Genomic DNA, 15,748 nt, shown 5'->3' with positions numbered 1-15,748 from the left:
GGTTGTTGGGAGTCCCCAGCTAAATGACAGATAGTTAATAGTAATAGACCCTAATGAGGCCATTTGTACACTCTGTTACATTAGCATTGATATTATACATGTGGGCCCAAAATGTCGTTAAATGTAGCTTTGATGTAGCCAGCTACTTTTGCTGTGTAGCTTGTAGTGTAGCATGCTACAATTCTTCGGGGATAGCTTCCCCTGTAGCTTAGCTACATTTAATTGAGAGTAACTTGTAGCTTAGCTTACTACATTTTCCAAGTAGCTTGCCCATCACTGTGTATTTCCTAATTCTAGTCAGAACTCAAGCAGCAGGATTCAGTTTGTATATTTGTGGTATACAATACATAGTTTAGAAAACTCTACATATGTATAATTGGTGAATTAAAATATTACTAATTGATAACAAAACATAATTAATATTTATCAAGTCATGAATCGATGGATTTAGCAAATTCAGTAAAGCATAGGAAATCTCCATACCTGGATCAACACATGGCAAATCTCCTGATGACCTCCAGCAGCAGCAGCATGTAGGGGTGAGCATCTTCTTTGTCCATCCATCAAAAAGTTGGGATCCTTTCCCTCAACTGCAGTATAAAACGTATGTACAGTATTGCACTAAAACACTCTCTTTATACAAAGTAGTTGGTTCTACTTTGTGAGAAAAGAAAAACTTCAAATACCCAAAAGATGAATGACCCTCTGGAGTGCTCCTTTTTTTGAAGAAATGAAGAGCTGTCTGGTAGGGGAATTGTCTTCGGTTAATTTCAGGCTGAAAAAAAAAAGGTCATATTATTTAAGCTGAAAATTGTTTTCCAAACAGTGCTCGTTTCCGAAATGACAAACTATTTATTATAATGTAATATTACTTTTCATCATTCAGTCCCATCAGTATAGTCTCCATTGATTCTTTAGGTCGCATGTCTGCAGTATACACCGCATCATCCCTGTAGGAATTGAACAAGTGTTTTGCGATGGAAGTGAATAGTCAGCGTATTTTTGAATATTCTTAAGAATAGTTTGAAAAGACAATTCAGTTTCACCTGCCAAGGTTCAGCTCTCTACTTCTTTGTGGCTCGCTGGTCTTTTTAGCTCGGAGTGGCTGTGGAGTAGGAACTGGTTGTACAGCTGGAAATGATGATATTGCATTTGATGTAGGGAAGGAGGACGAGAGGTTGTTCTTCAGCACAGTGACCTCCTTCGCCTCACTGGCATCCTCGCCACAGTGGGGGCAAAACTGGCGATCTTTCAAAATGGACGCACAATCCCTGTGAAAGCGGTGGGAAATGCTGCCATACGGTTGGCACTCGATGAAGGTACCCTGAGAGATGACCAAGCACAACAATTAATTATGTAGAAGCAGCACTGCAATAAAACAGACAGAAAATGGACAGACATCAAGGGGGGAAAAAAGACTTGTGTGGGATTACCCTCACCACATTACAGAAGAGCCCACAGCCGGGACAGCATTGGTGTTTTACCATACTTGTCCTGTGGTTCTCACACAGAAATAACAAATGAACCATATTGGATGGTCTCATCCTTTCATGTTTCATCACTTGTCTGTGGCAACGACTCAGCTGTGGACAGGAAAAAGGACGTTCATTATCAAACTGTATAAACGTTTAAAAACATACCCATAGAAAGCAATAACGGTACCCTTTAATTGTTAAAGATACTGTACAATTCTAACAGTAATTAGGACAAATTAAAAAGTAAGAAACACTTCAATCTCTCCATAATAAATACTTTACTTGCCCATAAACAATACGAAAAACATTGTATGAAATAATCATTGCAGTTTGGTAGGAGAAAAATTTGTATATTGATGTTTCACTATGCCCACCTCCACATCCCACACTCTTTAACTTTAATTTTAATTTTAACTCATACTGCAAACACAAATATGTCTATAGAAGTTAGACATGATAGCGATCCAATATTAACAAAAATAAATTGGTTTCCCCAGTTGGGATACAATAAATAACATTACTGACCTGGCTAAATCAACAATTTATCATGACACCATTTTTCTCAAATAAAAATACATTTTGGGCTTCAGCCTGAATCCATTGTATTACATGTAGGAACGGCATGGCGTAGTGGGTTGAGCGGCCGTGCCAGAAACCTGAGGGTTGCAGGTTCGCTCCCCGCCTCTTACCATCTAAATCGCTACCGTTGTGTCCTTGGGCAGGACACTTCACCCTTTCCCCCGGTGCCGCTCACACCGGTGAATGAATGATGAATGATAGGTGGTGGTCAGAGGGGCCATAGGCGCAAACTGGCAGCCATGCTTCCGTCAGTCTACCCCAGGGCAGCTGTGGCTACGAAAGTAGCTTACCACCACCAGGTGTGAATGAATAATGGGTTCTCACTTCTTTGTGAAGCGCTTTGAGTGTCTAGAAAAGCGCTATATACATTTAATCCATATTATTATTATTATTTTCCAATTACTCAGGTTGTGGCTTCACTGTTTCCACATTTTCTTATGTTACAGCCTTACTCCAAAATCGAATACCGGTACATTCATTTTTGTCCTCAAAATTCTAAAAACATAATGACAATGTGAAAAGGAATGTTTTCCAAAAAAGTGCTAATGTATTAAAATGTTTTAAAATTGAAATCACATGTACATAAATAATCACAGCCTTTGCTCAATACTCTGTTGATCTGTTTTTTTTTATTTTCAAATGTATTAAAAATAGAAAAAATAATGAAGAAATAATAGATGTACTTAAGTATTGACAGTCTTTGCTCAATACTTTGTTGATGTACGTTTGGCAGCAATTAAAGCCTCAAGGTTTTTCTGAATACGATGCCACAAGCTGGGCACACCTATCTTTGGGCATTTTCCCCTATTCCTCTTTGCCCATTCTTCTTTGCAGTACCTTTCAAGCTCCATCAGTTTGGATGGGAAGCGTTAGTTTTCGTACAGAATGTCTCTATACATTTCTGCATACATCTTAGTGTAGTCAGGAAGGTGACCAAGAACCCGATGGTCACTCCGTCAGAGCTACAGCGTTCCTCTGTGGAGAGAGGAAAACCTTCCAGAAATACAACCATCTCTGCAGCAAACCACAGTCAATCAGGCCGTATGGTATAGTGGCCAGAGAGAAGCCATTTCTTAGTAAAAAAATGTTTGCCAAAATGCAACTGAAATACTCTCAGACCATGAGAAACTAAATTCTCTAGTCTGATGAGACAAAGATTGAACTCTTTGGCGTGAATGCCAGACATCATGTTTGTAGGAAACCAGGCACCACTCATCACCAGGCTAATACCATCCCTACAATGTAGCATGGTGGTGGCAGCATCATGCTGTGATTGTTTTCAGCGGCAGGAACCAGGAGACTAGTCAGGATAGAGGAAAATATGAATGCAGCAGAGTACATAGATATCCTGGATGAAAACCAACGCTTCCCATCCAACGTGATAGATCTTGAGAGGTGCTACAAAGAGGAATGGGCAGAGAGGAATGGGCGAAACTGCCCAAAGATAGGTGTGCTAAGCTTGTGGCATCTTATTTAAAAATACTTAATGCTTTAATTGCTGCAAAATGTGCATCAACAAACTATTCAACAAAGATTGTGAATACTTAAGTAAATTATTATTTGTTCTATTTTTAAGACATTTGAAAATTCAGAAAAAAAAATCATTGCCATTATAAAGTATTGTCTGTAGAATTTTGAGGACAAATGAATTTGATCCATATTGGAATAAGGCTGTAACATATAAATGTGAAAAAAGTGAAGCGCTGTGAATACTTTCTAGATGCACTGTATACTGTACATCCTTGGTGGATAATGTAATTTTTTAGGGCTGTGAATCTTTAGGCACCACATAATTCGATTCGATCTGACAGAGAATAATTTCGCCACACCTTGTGTGTGTGTGACAATCATTGGTACTTTAACTTTAACTTAATTCTTGGGTATGACAATTCGATTCGAAATCGATTCTTGATTCAAAACGATTCTTCATTCAAAATCAATACTTTTTTAATAACATTAGGTGCCAGTTCTATGATTAACTAGATTCCTCTATGAAATAGATAACAGCCTTGATCATTTTCTATATTACTTAAAAGAAAACTGGTTTTCTTTTAAGTAAATCCACCCAAACATTTAATGAAGTAAAATACAAATAAGGCAACAAGAGAAGTATCCCACACTTTTCTTTTCTAAAGTAAATCTGTACAACAGATATGGGAATCTACATCAACAATATGGTGTCTGGACAGGACAGAAAAAAAAAACATAAAACATCGATTTATGATTTTTTTGGAATCAATTAAGAATAGTTACAAGTAAGAATCGCGATTAATTCGAAAATGAGTATATTTTTACACCCCTAGTAGTTTTGATTAAACAAATTGAGTTGAAAACAAGCTGTAAATGTTTATGTAATAATGTACTTTAGGTTTACCATTCCATCTGTCAGTTCCATGGCCATACAGGACTGATCCAGTTTAGACAATGTAGGTCCGCTGGGGGGAGTCTCCATACGACAGCAGCACAATGGTAACTCTTCAACTAAGTCTGATCGACTCACATCTGCAAGTGCTGTTGATGGGGCACAAGCACCCCATAATTCACATATATTTACAAAACTATATGTATCATTTCTGAAAGCAGTTACCTGTTGAGTGTGGTAATAGCAACTTTTCCTGAGCTTGCAGATCAAGACAGTCCAAATTCAGCTCTGTGTATTCAACATGGCTTGCTTCTCCAGCTAATTCCTTTGTAGTACTTGAGGTTTCTGTGGATTTTGTAATGTCCCATATAACCCCATCGGCTGTAGCATTGGTTGTCTGCACATTGTGACAATCATTTTCCTGATTGAAAATAAAAATGTGTTAATTAGCATATTCATGATTTTGTTGCATTTAAAAAAGTGAAAATTAAAGCTTAGATAATTACTGTATGGACAGGAATGTGTTATGTTCAAATCAACATAAAACAATTATTTAACATAGATAACTAATTCAGATACAAAAGAACCTACAAAGTCAAATGGTGCTGGATTTAAACGCTGTTTTCTTGTGTCACAACAAAATTTGCAATATTATACTATGCATTCAAACCTTATCTAACAATATTAATTTATGGCCACTGATTTTCTTTTCTGCAGTGGTAGATTTATAACAAAAATACAAATTGTCAAAAATTAATCTTGACCTCTGGTATCCCTGTTAATAGGCGCTGATTTTAAGAATCATGTACACTGCAGTGCATTTCTAATATATAACTATTTTGATTAAAATAGGCGTTAAAATGTGTGACCAAGTCAAATGTGGTTGTTTTGTCAAGCTTCTCATGACAGCTGGTGAATGTGTTTATCCTTGGGAGAGTAAGATGCCACTGGAGCAAATTAATTTTTTTTTTGTTCGGACATTTTAGTTGTGTTAATGGGAGACATTAAGATGATGTATAACATTCACAGAAAGTTACGTTACCTGCTCAGTGGCCTTGTGGTTAGAGTGTCCGCCCTGAGACTGTAAGTAAGCAGTAAGAGTCTACAATCTGTGGTTGACCGGTTGGTTACTGGACTGTAAATGCACTTTTAAAGTGTCAAACAAACTACAGAATCACGGTATACAAATATCGCAAATGGACTGTTCAGTTATTACTCTTAAAACAGGACCGTTCAACTAAATTGTTTTGGGGCCAAATTTCCAGAACGCTAAGTACCGGGGAGCCGAACTTTTCCCTTCACTCACATTCTTATTTTATATTTTCCTGAGAACCAGTTTCCAATATAGTGTACATTTAATTTTTGTTTATTTATTCTTTCAGTGTCACAATGTTCGAGGAAAAATAGCTCTGTCTGTATTAAATAATATAGAATAGAATAGAATAGAATAGAATAGAATAGAATAAAAAACGCTCTACTGTTTTTAAGGACCTACTACCAAAAAGCTAGACAAGATCTTCTAAATGCCAGAACTTTACTTGTTTTAGGATTCTGCTGCAAAAATGTTAGTCTTTTTGGGTTAAGTTTTTTAAATGAACTCACGGGCCAGTCTGGAGCCATTCTGGGGCCGAATTTGGGCCGCGTGCCCGGAGCCCTCATTCATTAAGATATCGTGAGGTGAGTCTGCTGCCACCCAACGGCAGTCATCTAATTAGAATCACCCCCGTATGTATTCCAATCACTTATAACAATGGTCATGGAGGCACATGAAAGCCAAAAGTGGCTGTGTTCTGTTTATCTGTTAAAGGCTTGATTATTGAATCTCCTATGAAGGAATTAATAATGAAAGGACAGCACTGTACGTCAGAGATGTGTGTGTACTTGGTTTTCCTTGTGACTTTGTTGATATACAGGTCAGCCCGTGCTTGTAGCACCACCTCGGCCGTCCGAAGTCATTGAGTACAACAAAAATTACAAATGTAACGAGAGATGTTTTGATGATATAACTGAAGGTCATCAGTGTCAAAGTCCTGCTGGTAGGAAATGCCATCCATCCATTTTCTACCGCTTGTCCCTCTCGGGGTTGCGTGGGTGCTGGAGCCTATCCCAGCTGCATTTGGGCGGAAGGCGGAGTACACCCTGAACAAGTCGCCACCTCATCGCAGGGCCAACACAGATAGACAACATTCACACTCACATTCACACACTAGGGACCATTTAGTGTTGCCAATCAACCTATCTACAGATGCATGTCTTTGGCGGTGGGAGGAAGTCAAAGTACCCGGAGGGAACCCACGCAGTCACGGGGAGAACATGCAAACTCCTCACAGAAAGACCCCAAGTCTCTCTATGTTATCTGTAAATTAAGTCGGATTAATAATCATGAGTCAGGACATACAAAATTAAGTTGGACCACAATTCAATATAACAGAATCCAAGTACAGAATATAATTCAATCGCTTTACCACCGGTGAATAAAACCAGTTTGCATTCAGTAATTTGTGACAGAAACAATTAAACATGATTAGCTAAAGTTTATTGTATGTAGTTCTTCAGAATGAATAATAATAACAATAATAACAATGGATTGTATTAATATACCGTAGTTATTTTTTCTAGAGATTCAAAGTGTGTGACACTAAGAACCCATCATTCATTCATATTCACACAGTGAATGTGAGCTGCCCTGGTGTAGACTGACGGAAACATGGCTGCCAATTTGCCCCAACAGCCTCACCAACCACCATTAAACATTCATTCACATTCATACATGAGTGTGAGTGGCATTGGGAGCAAGGTGTGGGTGAAGTGTCTTGTCCAAGGACACAACATCAGTGACTAGGATCGCGGAAGTTGAATTCGTACCGGGAACCCTTGAATCTCTGAACGGCCGCAATTTAGATACAGTAAGTCAAAGACCATCGTACATTTGGAGTTTGATCAAAACATTCACGCCAGTAAATGGATATTGAATGGAGGCTACATGTAAAACAACGAGAGAGGAAATAGTCTTTTTTGAGAGCAAAAACTCCTTTAAACATTGATTTATATACACAAACCTGTACCTGCTTTTTTAGGGGCTTTGTCTTCTTTTTCGGGACAAGGTTGTATAGTCCCATCTTCCTTTTCTTCCTCTTTGTCACTAGGGAAAACAGTATTTACACAAAGAAACACTGGTCACGTGAAGAACATTATATACAATTTATCAACTTCTATGACTGTACAGTTTTTGTGAATCTAGGTATTGGTAATGGTATTAGTTTATTTTGAACATGCATAGTTACAATATGGTGCATCAAAAACTTCCAGTTTCTCGTAGCAACATGTCGGAAAAAGGAGTCGGAATGAGCAGATCTTATTTAATCCTACCACTTTTCCGAATTAGAGCAATTACGAACACATTTGTTTGTTCACTTCCTGTGCTCAATCTGTAACAAACAAATATCGGAATAACATAGAAATAATAACGTTCTCATGAATTGATAGTTGCAAGTTGTGATTTAATTTACTTGCATCCATCCATCACCTTATTTAATAAGGTGAAATACTGTAAATGTTTATCAGGATTCCTCTTCTTTGTACTTTGTAAACACTATAAACTTAAACAGTTTCATAAACTGGATTAGATTAGTACATTGTTGAACATCTTTGACAAATCAATTCCATAATTTCATTCCACATACTGCTATACTAAAAGGTTTTAAGTGGTGTACGTGCATACACATGTTTGAAGTTTGATTTTTCCTGAAGGCTATATTTTATCCACTTTTTTTAAGAAAAATAATTTCTACATTCTTGGGCAGCAGGTTACAGTTTGCTTTGAGCATAATGTTTGCTGTTTTGCAAAATTCACCAAAACATTGGATTTCAATAGTTTTGATTCAATATATAGAGGGTTGAATGTTCTCGATAGAATAATATAGTACAACGTTGGCTAACAGACCTCTTTTGTAACGCAGTCAGCGAATAACAATTGTGTCAAATGCTCTTGTTACGTCCATAAACACTGCAGCTGCACACTGTTTTCCTTCGATTAATGCCTTCGATTCTGAGATGTTAGTTCTGTATCAGTATCAGTTGTCCACAAGCGTTCCATTCATATTAATGAATTTGTGCAATCTGTTGTTAAATAACTTTTTGAGGAATTTAGAAAATTGTCAAAGTTATAAAACAGGTTAGTTTGTAAACTGGTGTTAATCTTCAGTTTTATAAATTGTTCGTTAATTTATTAACTGTTGCTAATTTTATTTTTGGGGGGAATTCTCTTCTGTCACATCTGTAAAAAACATCGAGTTGGGATTTATGTCTGTTATTCAAATCCTCAATCGACACAGGATACGGAATCTTTTCTTATAAATTTGGTGCAATATTTACAATGTATTTATTGCAGCGTTCAGCTACTTTATTCATATATTCATTTATAATGTTTTCATCTGAGACATAATGAGGGTAATCCTTTTGAAAACCATTTTTATGATGATATATAGGATGCCCCATGTTGCTCTCAAGTTGTTTTTGTTCGTATTTAATAACAGACTGTGCTTTTTTATCTATTTTATTGTACGATGCTAGGTAGCTTGTTTTTGTAAGTTTTTTTAACTTATTTTCTGCCTCTTTGTTTTATAGATGTCCTATATAGTTTATTTTCTGGTTACATACATACATGATTTTTTTTTACCTGAATGATGTTTGGTGGAGGGGATGGCATCTCTTCCTTTACTATCTTCAATCTCTGAGGTTGTAAATGGTGCAGAAGTGTGTGTGTTTTCCAGGCGCAACTTGGCTGCTTTCCTCAAGGCCATCTTTAGACAGAAAGCAGTATAAATTAAGCAGAAATATATATGAATACCCCAAATAATCCAAGTAAAAATTTCATGATAATCATGTCTAGAAAAGTGCTATATAAATAATGTATTATTATTATTATTAGTATTATTATTATTATTATGTGGACACTGACTTGATATATTTGTCTGTCTGAATTTTGGGTGCATTGACGAGGACTGACGTTTGGTAATCAGAATGTTATTAGTGATGTGCGAGTCATGAACACATCGTTCAAAACTTGAAAGTTTTTTACTGAATTGGCACTCAAGGGTTCTCGTGCCCATTAACTCGGTCAATGACTCACCCCTGCTACACTAGCCAAATTAAGAGAATGAACCACTGAATCATTGTTCGCCACTGAACGACCATTCACTGACACTCACTCATTGGTTATTGGGGGCAGGACCATAAACGTTGGCGAGTAAGAAAGGAATCATTGAAAACTGATTGAATTCAGGTATGTGTGATCCTGGTTCATTTATGTTATAGTTAGTTGTTTTTTTAAATTATTGCACTGTTAAATATTATTGTAATGTTGCAATATTGTTTGGGTTATTGTTTTGCATTTAGTTTGTATTTTGTCCAGCAGATTCACTTTGCTAAACATGTATGTGCATAGTAATCTTATTCAAATTGCATTATTTTATTTTTTTTAGCCTTTATTTAACCAGGTAAAATCCCATTGAGATCAAAGATCTCTTTTCCAAGGGAGACCTGGCTAAGAGGGCAGCAGCAAGGTTACATTAAAAACAGTAAACAACACATAAAACATCAAATTTACAACATTAAAACTTGCTCACATAACACATGTGCATACAGACAAGGTAGACTGCAGTCCTTTCACAGAAGCTTTAAACTCATTCAATGTAACAAGGGTTTGAAGTTGAATATTGGATTGTAGGTTATTCCAAGCCTTCGGTGCTGAAAACCTAAATGCTTTCTTGCCTAGTTCAGTTCTTACTTTGGGGACGACAAATTGCAGAACATTCATTGAACGAAGATTGTGACTTTGTTTCTTTGTTAAAAGACAAGATAGATAGGATGGAGTGATACAAAGAATGGTTTTGTAGATGAAAACATACCAATGATTGAGGCGTCGAGCACATAAAGATGTCCAGTTAACCATTGAGTATAACACACAATGGTGAGTAAGGGGAGCGCAGTTGGTGATGAATCTCAGTGCACCGTGGTACACACTATCCAGCTTGTGGAGACAACCAGCAGTAGCATTCATGTACAACACATCTCCATAGTCAATAAAAGGTAAAAAGATTGTTTCCACCAATTTCTGTTTCACAGTAAAAGAAAAGAAAGACATGTTTCTATAATAAAATCCCAGTAAAAGTTTCAGTTTTTTTACAACATACTGAATGTGCTCCTTAAAACTCAAGTGGTCATCAATTAAAAATCCTAAATATTTAAAAGCAGATACTAACATAATTTGTTGCCCATTTCTTGTTAAAATGTTGTTGTTACATCATTTATAAACTTCATAGCAGCAGTAACAGTACTGGGATTTTTGTGAAAACCTGACTGAAATGGTGACTGAGTTAAGTTGGTGTCCAAAAAGTCTTTTATCTGTTCACTGATAATGGATTCAAGCACTTTTGCCAGAACAGAGAGTTTAGAGATCGGTCTGTAATTATTTAGATTACTAGGGTCACCTCCTTTTAATAGGGGGATTACAAGGGCAGATGTCCAATCCAAGGGGATTTCATTTGAAATTAGAGTAAGGTTAAAAATGTGAGTCAGTGGTTCAGCTATAATTTCAGCTGCCAACTTTAAAAAGAGCGGCTCCAACTTATCTGAGCCAGCTGGCTTTCTAGGTTTAAGTTGTTTTAGAGCCCTCATGACCTCTGTTGTGGTAAAGGGCGTAAAGTTAAAAACCTGGGTATTTTCAACGTTTTTTTCCGGAGTTAGCGGAACTTCAGTAGAGTTGTCAGAATTATAGAGAAAACCAGAGGAAATAAAATTATTATTAAAATGACTACCCATTTCTCTTCTGTCTCTTACTCTGACACCATCAACAAGTATACTAGGTGGGAGATTGACTGAATTACAGCAGGCGGACAAAGATTTGATGATTTTCCAAAACTTTTTTGGGTGTTTGAGGTTTTCAGTTGTTGTGGAGAAATAAAATTCTGATTTGACTTTCCGAAGGAGAGAGGTAAATTGATTTCTTAATTGTCTAAAATTCAACCAATCTGCTTCTAACCCTGACTTGCGTGCCCTGGCCCAAGCAGCATTATGCTCATGCAATACATCTGACAGGTCCGTTGTAAACCACTGATTGTCACGTCCATTAACCCAAAATTTTCTAAAAGGGGCATGTTTGTTCACTATACTCAAGAAGTTTTCGTGAAAATATTTCCAAGCCAGTTCAACATTATCAAAAAGAGCAATTATATCCCAATTAAAAAGATGCAAGTCATGTAAAAAAGCTTGCGTCTCAAATAATTTCATATTACGTTTTTCAACAAGACGATGCTTGCTTTTAGGAATCCTTGTGTCTCGCACTACTGCAATCACACAATGATCACTCACATCATTAGGGAAAACACCAGATGCAACAAATTTAAAGGGCATATTTGTTAAAATTAAGTCAATGAGTGTAGCTTTTTGAGGGCATTTAGGATTAGGTCTTGTAGCTGAGTTAATTAATTGTGTTAAATTTAGAGATTCACACTGTGCTTTCAAGGAGTCAGACACAGATGTGAGCCAGTCCCAGTTCAAATCACCAACCATCACTATTTCATTGTATTTCAGTTGAGACAGAAGCTTCACAAGAGTAGATAGGGAATTACTAGGGGCAGATGGAGGCCTAGAACACCCCACTACCATAATGTGGTGATTTCTAGCTAATTCAATTTCAAGTGCTAACAGTTCAAGTTCTTTACTTACTGATTCAGAGAGCACTAATTTAACATCAAACCTCTGCTTAATATATATGGCCACTCCACCACCTTTTCTTTGTCGGTCAGTACGATAGATATTATAGCCATGAATGTAAATATCTTTATCAAGCACAGATTGTTTAAGCCAAGTTTCAGATAAGTGAAGTGAAGTGAAGTGAATTATATTTATACAGCGCTTTTCTCTAGTGACTCAAAGCGCTTTACATAGTGAAACCCAATATCTAAGTTACATGTAAACCAGTGATAGGACTACAATATCAGCATTTGTTGAGTTTATCCAGATCTTAATCACATCCAGTTTAGGGAACAAACTCCGAACATCAATATGACCAGATCTAGTTTTAAAATCCGCAGGTGTAAAATTATTATTTTTATCCTGCACTACAACGAGCTAATGCAACGAAATTTTGTTCTTATCTGTACTGAAAAGTTCAAATTTGAATGACAATAAGAGGAAGTCTAAGTCTAATTATTATCATCATTAGTTGCATGAGGTAACCCACAGGCAGAGAGAGAGAGACATTCGGAGTGGTTTGCAAAAACTGCATCGCCATTAACTATTTTGATAGTGAATATCCAATTGATGGAATGGAATCACATCACATCACCAGACTCGACAGGAAGAGAGTGTGGGGATTAGATCAAATACATGTGATTTGCCTATTAATTGTGAATAAAGGCTGCAGTCTATCAAGACAAGGTGAACTTATCTTTAATTGTTTCCACAATTGTGGAATCAATACTGTTACCTTTAAAATTGTGCAGCATTTACTTTTGCGGGTGTTATGGTGTGTTCCAGATTGGGGGGGGGGGTGGGGCAAATTTAGAAAAATAAATGTGTCTGGGGGCGGGTATATCTGATTTTTTGGAACACTAATACAAAACCTCACAATAACGTCTGATTGAATTCTAAAAACTTTATTACAGACTGCCAGAAACAACGGAATGGAATTTTATTTTTTTTTTACTGAATGAGACTCTCAGAATGTACATGAAAATAAAGAAGGTGGGATTTAAAATATTAACTATGAATGATAAAACACTGAATATTGACAACACATGAACGTCACACCCCCTCTCGATCGACATATTTTACAATCAAGCGAAACGCAACAAAAATGCAACAAACACAGCAAAATATGAACGCGAAGGGTAAAAAAAAAACAACCTACAATCTGATATATCTGATGTATCACTAAGCTTTAAAAACATTCTTGTAAAAATCGGTGACTTAGATTACCATAGTAACTAGAATATAATGCAAACGCGCAGATTCCAACCATTGAAATACTTTGTATGGTTTAAGACTTACGGTCATTTGAAAACATCACTGCACATTATAATGGCAGCTATAGTTTCGATCTTAAAGATCTAAAAAAATTATTTGGGAATGTCCGGCGGGCCAGATTGAAAAGCTTAACGGGCCACATGCGGCCCTCGGGCCTTAATTCGCCCAGGTCTGTTTTAATAACTAATTATCATTAGGTTCTGCATTTGCGCTTTGCAATGAGAGAATGGATTCACTTTGGTAAGTGACTCTAGTTACTTAAAGTTAAAGTACCAATGATTGTCACACACACACTAGGTGTGGCGAAAGGTGTCCTCTGCATTTGACCCATCCCCTTGTTCACCACCTGGGAGGTGAGGGGAGCAGTGGGCAGCAGCGGTGCCGCGCCCAGGAATCATTTTTGGTGATTTGGAGATTAAGTCAGTAATTAACCATGTTCATCATCACTAGTTGTATATTTCAAAGAGCATGAGTAGGTCCTTACCTCATCACCAAGCGGACTCGAAAGTGTTGTTTCAACTGATACGGCCTGATCAACTCCGGCACTGGGTTTTTGGTTTCTTGAGCTCCCCATAGATTCGGCAGCTACTTTCTTCTCCCCAGATGTGCATGGCAACAGGCTACCTGGCAACCTCAACTTTTTTACAGACGAGCTTCCAAGTCGTTTGCTACAGTTAAATCCTGGATCACTGACGAGGTGGATAGTAGTTGCCTTATCTTGTCTGTCATTATGTCGGATTTTAGTTCCGACGGCGGTCCCAATATTGTAGGCAAGATCTCTTTTGGGTCCAGGACCTTCAGGGGCTCCATTCTGATCCATGGTTATCTGTTTGTAACAAATATACTCATCAAATGTACACATGCACCAAACCAAATAACGTATCAATAACTGATATAAATTAGCACAAAAGTAAAATACTATGACAAAACGACACAAACATGGGTGGACTAAAAATGACGTTTGAAACACAATTTTACAGTAAGTTCAAAAAGTTGCTCCGCGATTCAAAAATAAGTAGCTTTTAGCATTCACATAATTAAAAAAACAACAACTTTGGACTTTTGACTAGCTTTGAGTCAACACCATGATGCTCTAAAAGCAGTGAAGTGTCCTGGTGAAGAATAATTGCGACGGTTTTGTACAAGACGGAACTCTGCACTTCCGCTCCCACCCGTGAAAGAAGCACGCCACAGTTCCTTCGTGGGCTGATTTTCGGTTTTAAAAAACAGGTCCCAGTAAACAAGGAAAATATAAGGTGTTTGTACTTACAAAAAATTACTTTTCGAAGAGTTGTCTGTCCACTCGGGATAATCGTGCCAAAGCAAAACACTCAAAGAATACATACGCCAGCCTGCGGGTGGCGCTGTCATCATACCACAGCAGAAGACACGGAGCTGCGCTGCGTGTATTCCCAACGGGACGAAGAAGACCTTAACGTTGCCAGACGTAGGTATAGATAACTATCATATTTATACGATAATATCACCCTATGCAAGATTTATAATAAAATAGATTCCCATAATGTATGAAAATTTGACCCCTTCAATGCATGACACACAAACAAGTAGGATACATTGCACTGCTGTGGGGGTTTTTTTAGCTATGTCTCACGTGTCTCTTCTCAGTCACAGCATCTTTTTCCCTCCAACAGTGCTAACATATTATTTAAATGTAACAATACAATATTATAAGTGCACGTATTGTGGCATTTTTTTACTGCAGTAAATGGTCCTGAGCATCATCAAATCGTGTTTGTTTGATCACTTCACTCAAAATACAATCATTTCAAATATTGTCTTTTTTATTTATTTATTCAGTCGATTACTACAACAAGTGTAGCTAACCAAGGAGTTACTGTTCTTTAAAAATAAAATAAGAGTTTTAAAAATGGTTGCCTGTAATCCTTATACATTTATAATCATGTATGCATACATTTTGTGGACAGAGAAAATAGTATATGAACACAATTATTATATTATATAAAAAAAACACTGTATATTTTGTTTCTGATAAAGAGAAATAATGGTTGGTTGCATCCATGTCTGTTTCCGCAAAACAGCTGTTGAGTTTTGGTCAGCCAAGGTCGATTTGCACAAATGACATAATATTTATTAATAACCTATACCAGGGGTCACCAACCTTTTTGAAACCAAGGGCTACTTCTTGGGTACTGATTAATGCGAAGGGCTACCAGTTTGATACACACCTAAATAAATTGCCAGAAGTAGCCAATTTGCTCAATTTACCTTTAACTCTGTTATTATTAATAATTAATTATATTTATCCTTGTGGAAACACTGA

General features: G+C 37.0%; 1 protein-coding gene across 3 annotated transcripts in view; it reads right to left on the bottom strand.

The window, feature by feature from the left end:
• LOC133652374 (histone-lysine N-methyltransferase EHMT1-like) overlaps positions 1-14,875 on the bottom strand; it is an 89,705-nt gene extending 74,830 nt beyond the window's left edge. For all 3 annotated transcript variants that reach the window (XM_062051063.1, XM_062051064.1, XM_062051065.1), the window contains exons 1-11: positions 14,717-14,875; positions 13,931-14,272; positions 9,095-9,218; positions 7,482-7,558; positions 4,642-4,837; positions 4,429-4,565; positions 1,440-1,583; positions 1,047-1,324; positions 873-950; positions 687-775; positions 484-590 (exon numbers count right to left, since the gene is read on the bottom strand). In XM_062051063.1, the coding sequence (XP_061907047.1) occupies positions 484-590; positions 687-775; positions 873-950; positions 1,047-1,324; positions 1,440-1,583; positions 4,429-4,565; positions 4,642-4,837; positions 7,482-7,558; positions 9,095-9,218; positions 13,931-14,266 (1,566 nt within the window). In that variant the 5' untranslated portion in view covers positions 14,267-14,272; positions 14,717-14,875. The remainder of the gene's footprint in view (positions 1-483; positions 591-686; positions 776-872; positions 951-1,046; positions 1,325-1,439; positions 1,584-4,428; positions 4,566-4,641; positions 4,838-7,481; positions 7,559-9,094; positions 9,219-13,930; positions 14,273-14,716) is intronic.
• Positions 14,876-15,748: the final 873 nt, after the last annotated feature.

The sequence above is a fragment of the Entelurus aequoreus genome, linkage group LG06 (assembly GCF_033978785.1).
Source record: "Entelurus aequoreus isolate RoL-2023_Sb linkage group LG06, RoL_Eaeq_v1.1, whole genome shotgun sequence".
Taxonomy (NCBI): Eukaryota; Metazoa; Chordata; class Actinopteri; order Syngnathiformes; family Syngnathidae; genus Entelurus; species Entelurus aequoreus.
The sequence above is the reverse complement of the archived record's forward strand: the minus strand, read 5'-3'. Positions and strand labels throughout refer to the sequence as shown.